At 37.0% G+C, this 5,488-nt stretch overlaps 1 protein-coding gene across 1 annotated transcript; it reads left to right on the top strand.

The window, feature by feature from the left end:
• Positions 1-3,388: 3,388 nt before the first annotated feature.
• LOC101824328 (olfactory receptor 1468) lies at positions 3,389-4,333 on the top strand. The gene has a single exon (XM_005067419.1). The coding sequence runs from the start codon at positions 3,389-3,391 to the stop codon at positions 4,331-4,333; it is 945 nt and encodes a 314-aa protein (XP_005067476.1).
• The last annotated feature ends 1,155 nt before the right edge of the window (positions 4,334-5,488 follow it).

Below are 5,488 nucleotides of genomic sequence, written 5' to 3'. Positions count from 1 at the left end.
ACTCTAATCGAGTCCTTTGGGATACAGAGCCCAGAGATAAATAGAAGGAGAGACAGGAAAGGGGGTGATGCAGATATAGGCATTGGCTACAGACAATTATTTCCTGTGAGCATAGTGAACAAGGAGAAGAATGATATTTTATCAGGGACAGTGCATCACCTTCAGATATTCTGGATGAGTTGACCGGTGGGTGAATGGGCTGATGTTTTTCTGTCTTTTTAAAACAAGAGTTTCAATAGCCTGCAGCATTTGATATTCTGTAAGAGGATCTTTCAGAAATAATAATATCCTTATTTTTCATCCCTCATCTTCGGATACTTTGCCACAACTTGGATGTATTTGAATTAATGCTTGCCATTTGTAATGTTTTATTCACAATGTGGTTCCTTTTATTAATAGCTATGCAATTATTCTCTTAAGATCATACCCTATCAACATAACAGCCCTGTAGTTATAAAGATATTTTTTTATTTTTGCTGTGGAGCATTAATCAACCTTATGGTAGCCTCCCATCAAAAATCATTGAAATTTAGTTTATAGGACTCACCGATGTGTATTTTTCATGATAATGTAAGTGCTGCCTCCTCCAGCACCCAGATATCATCACCTGATGGTTAATTTATAATGTAGAATCCCAGATACAGAACCACATTCTACATTTTCATAGAATTCTAGGTAATTTGTATTTAATATGAATCATACTATCTCCTAATGGATTCCTATGTGTTGTCCTGGTTGAGAATTACTGATTTAATGGCTGAAAAAGATATGAAACTCTCTGGATCACTGAAGACAGCACCCACAGGTGAGGGCACTGATTTCTGATCTCCACATGTATTCCTGTTCTAGATGGGTCACCCTCATTTAAAAGGGAAGTAGAATTTTGAGGAACTACATTTACTTTACCACAGGTCTTCTGTTCTAAATGGCATTGAAACCTACTTTCATAGCACCATTAGAATTAGTATTTTACCAAAAATCAGTATCAGAACCTAGTCTAACATAAGTTAATCATGACATGAAATCTTATATAATGAAGCATGGTTTTTTCTCTACATGTTTCTTCTCTTTATGTGTCACCATGCAATGTTCACACATACAATCATTGAGGACATCTTCATTAAACACAGTCTGCAGGGTGAAGACCTCAGCAGTGGGCTAAGTGACACTACTTAAAGAAATGGCTTCTACAGTTCCCTAATGATCTTTATCTGCCCTCTGTGTTATCTTTAAGACACGGAGATTGTTGGTGTAGTCAAGAAGAAAGTGTGTGTGTGTGTGTGTGTGTGTGTGTGTGTGTGTGTGTGTTTCTTAGTCTGGATATGTTGTTTTAAGCCCTCAGGATACTGAGAAATGATTAATGTCTGTCTTCAAGACCAATCAGCAGCGAAACCCTAGGCTGGGAAAAGGTTGCACACTTGAACACAGGCAGTCTGGAGGTATAGTTCTTACTCAGGAGGCTACACTTATTCTTTTATTTTCAGCTAACTGCACTAGGCTAATCACATCGAAGCGGGCAATTTCCTCTACTTTGAGTCTGCAGTTATAAACGCTAATGACACTGAAAACCTGCATTCTTACCAACATTAGAATTTGAATTTCACTAAAATCTGTGCCAGAATCTAATCAAACTCACAAATAAGTTAGTCATGACATGAATTCTTGTAGATAAAACATAAGAATTGAATTTTGAGTCATCACCATTACTTAACAGAGTAGCACATCATATCTATCCCTATAATTTTTATAAATACAAAAACATAGTCTCGTTGCCTATTGGCAAAATTAATAGTAAAAGATGGAGTCTAGTGAGTATTAATGTGGGAAGTATGTTTTGAGACAGGGTTTCATTGTGTTTCTCTGGCTGACCTGGGACTCTATGTTGATCAGACAGCTCTCAAACTCAGAAAGTTCTGCCTGTCTTTGCCTACAGAATACTGAGTCTAAAAATAATATATCACCACAAGATTTAGTGTGGATATTGGCTCTAATTCAGTAGGGATCTGTAGTTTTTAACATTTAAAGTGCCTGCCTCAGACTGAAACACAATCAACAAAACTTTTTGAACACTGGTCACACACAGAAATACTATGCCACAGGCTGGCTCTCCCGCATGTAGTGCACAATCTGGTTGGGGGCAGCCGAAGTGAATCAGTGCTCAGGATCGTTGAGCAATGCGATAGGAACAAAGAATGCTGTGAGAACATGGTAACAGATCTAAATCTGGTGTGGACAGTTTTTTTATTAGCAAGTGGAATATAATAGCTAGTAAATATAAATGGGGGATAACATAGGTGAAGGGGCTAAAGAGAGGAGGAAATTATAGGCAAGTAAAACAGCAAGTGTAAACTGCTGGAAGCAAGAAAATGTGAGAAGGTGTGTCATAGCTCAGGTAATGAGGCATCATTTGTGAACATGATGAGAGCTTTAGATATTATTGAAAGTTGGCTTGAACAAGGGAAATGTTAAGGATGTTGAGTCCTTTAGCTGATTGCCTGAGGTTCATCATATACAAGGTCCAATGATTAAAACATTGGTAATTTTGTAAACACATTCTAGGCAACATCTTTTTGCAAGCCTGGTCTTGGAGTACTGTGTTGAATCAATGAATGGATGAAGCAGAAGGATGAAGAGGAGCTACAGGATTTGCTAGATTGACAATGCTGGGAAGAGAAATAAAATTGTCACATTTCTTATCTGATCAGACGTTGTGGGCACTGGATATATCAGTTCTCCAGTGCCACCTTTATTGAACTGAGTCCACAGTACCCCCTTTACAGAACTGAGAACAGAACAGGGGCAAGTTGGGAAAGAGCAAAGTGGGATCATGGGGTTCATTTGTATCTGCTGCCCTTGTTGATATATGTATGACATATCCAAGAAACTGCAACTACTAAGCAGCAGGGTATCATCATAAATGTGACACAAACTTCACAGCTGAATTTCAGATGTCAATTAAAGTTACTTGCATAGACAAATACATGTGTACATACATGCATGCATATATGCATTTATACATACATATAAACATTGAATTATTAAATATAAAGTTTCAGAATCCTAAGGACCACCAATGAGTAAGAGATACTAAGAGAACAGAGCCAATAACAGTTGCCTATGATGGACATTCATACATGTAAGAGAAGAACCTAACATGCTTTGTGTCGTTGAAGCTAATACCAATATATTTAGGAAATGATAGAATACTGAAACACACAAGGAGGCTTTTGAAAAATATCATCAGTGATTAAAGATATTATAATATTATTATTATGGTTATTACACGAATTGTTTTAAAATAATCAAAAACAGTCCATAATTCTGTTTATGTTTATTTATATTTCTAAGGATCTATGTCTTCCTCCTTTAAAGGTCCAGGAGGAAGAAAATGACAGAAGGGAACCAAACTGTCATCTCTCAATTCCTCCTCCTGGGCCTGCCCATCCCCCTAGAGCACCAGCACCTGTTCTATGCCCTGTTCCTAGCCATGTACCTCACCACTGTCCTGGGGAACCTCATCATCATCATCCTCATTCTACTAGACTCCCATCTCCACACACCCATGTACTTGTTTCTCAGCAACTTGTCCTTCTCTGACCTCTGCTTTTCCTCTGTCACAATGCCCAAATTGCTGCAGAACATGCAGAGCCAAATCCCATCCATCCCCTATGCAGGCTGCCTGGCACAACTGTATTTTTACCTATATTTTGCAGACCTTGAGAGTTTCCTTCTTGTGGCCATGGCCTATGACCGCTATGTGGCCATCTGCTTCCCCCTCCATTACACCAGCATCATGAGTCCTATGCTCTGTGTGAGTCTGATGGTGCTGTGCTGGGTGCTGACCACATTCCATGCCATGCTGCACACCCTGCTCATGGCCAGGTTGTCATTCTGTGAGGACAATGTGATCCCCCATTTTTTCTGTGACATATCTCCTCTGCTGAAGCTGTCCTGCTCTGACACCCATGTTAATGAATTGATGATATTTATCATGGGAGGACTTGTTATTTTCATTCCATTCCTTCTCATCATTGTGTCTTATGCACAAATTGTCTCCTCCATTCTTAAAGTTTCTTCTGTTCAAGGCATCTGCAAGGTTTTTTCCACTTGCGGATCACATCTGTCTGTGGTGTCACTGTTCTATGGGACAATTATTGGTCTCTACTTATGTCCATCAGCTAATAATTCCACTGTAAAGGAGACTGTAATGGCCATGATGTACACAGTGGTGACTCCCATGCTGAACCCCTTCATCTACAGCCTGAGGAACAGGGACATGACGGGAGCCCTGGCCAGATTACTTTGTAAGAAGAAAATTCCCTTCTGTCTTTGATAGTTGCACTTGATAATTTTGTAAAATTGCACCCAATGAGTAAACTGCACTAATGAAGGTATTTTATTCCGGATTTCCTTACTGCCATCCAAGATTCTGTTAAAAGCACTATGTTTCCAGTATACTATATACAGTTACCATTAAAATCAACCAATCAATATTATTTAACCCAATAAAAATAAAATTACCACAAAACAAACTATTTAAATTTAAAACTTCGACCCAATAGTAACAGAATTGTCTTATCTCAAAGTAGAAAAACCTGTCTTTCATTCATGAAAAAAAATTAAAAAAGAAAAGCACAAACCAGCAATTATCCAGCATGTAAGGAAGAGACTTCTAAGTGGGAAGTTTAAGACAGCAACACTTATTTTCCATTTCACAAACTAAAACCAACATAGTTGGTGCTTATGAAGTTTCCATTGAGAATTTTATCATTTGTAGTCGATGACCAATGATGCTGAGTATTGTTTTTCTAATCTGCTCATTATTTGCCATTTATGTGATTTCTTTAAAGAATGTCTGTTGATTCCTTTTCCTTTTTATAATGTTGTTTTTATTTCATTGACTTGGAATAGTACTTTTTACTTTCTAAATACCAGACTCCTACTGGCTGATATGCAAATGTCAAATGTTTTATACCATTTGTGAGTTATTTAAAATATCCCTGGGAGTGTCCATTGCTTCACACACAAAAAATTCATTGATACAGTTTTACTTCTGTTACTTGTGAGGTTTTGTGTTGTTTTGTTTCATGTCTTAAGGCATAATCACAATAACTACTAGAAAAGATGAAAAAATGAGTGGGTCAAGATTGGAAACTTAGGCAATAGCATACATACAGTTAAGATTAAAAATGTATTTATTTAATCATTAAGTAATCAAAGGCCATGGAATTTTACCTTTAATATATTCCAAGAAATCTATTGTCCTAGTTTTGCAAATATATATATATATATATATATATACATGTATATATACATATACATATATAAACACACAAACATACACACACACATACACACACACACATATATATATACACACACACACATATATATATATATCAAAAGTAACACGTGGAAGTCAAATTATATATGCCATTATAATCCCATCACATTCAAAGTAAAACCTATTATCTTACTCTTAAATTCA

The sequence above is a fragment of the Mesocricetus auratus genome, unplaced genomic scaffold (genome assembly GCF_017639785.1).
Source record: "Mesocricetus auratus isolate SY011 unplaced genomic scaffold, BCM_Maur_2.0 Super-Scaffold_100007, whole genome shotgun sequence".
NCBI classification, from domain to species: Eukaryota; Metazoa; Chordata; class Mammalia; order Rodentia; family Cricetidae; genus Mesocricetus; species Mesocricetus auratus.
This window is presented reverse-complemented; position numbering and strand designations above follow the sequence as displayed.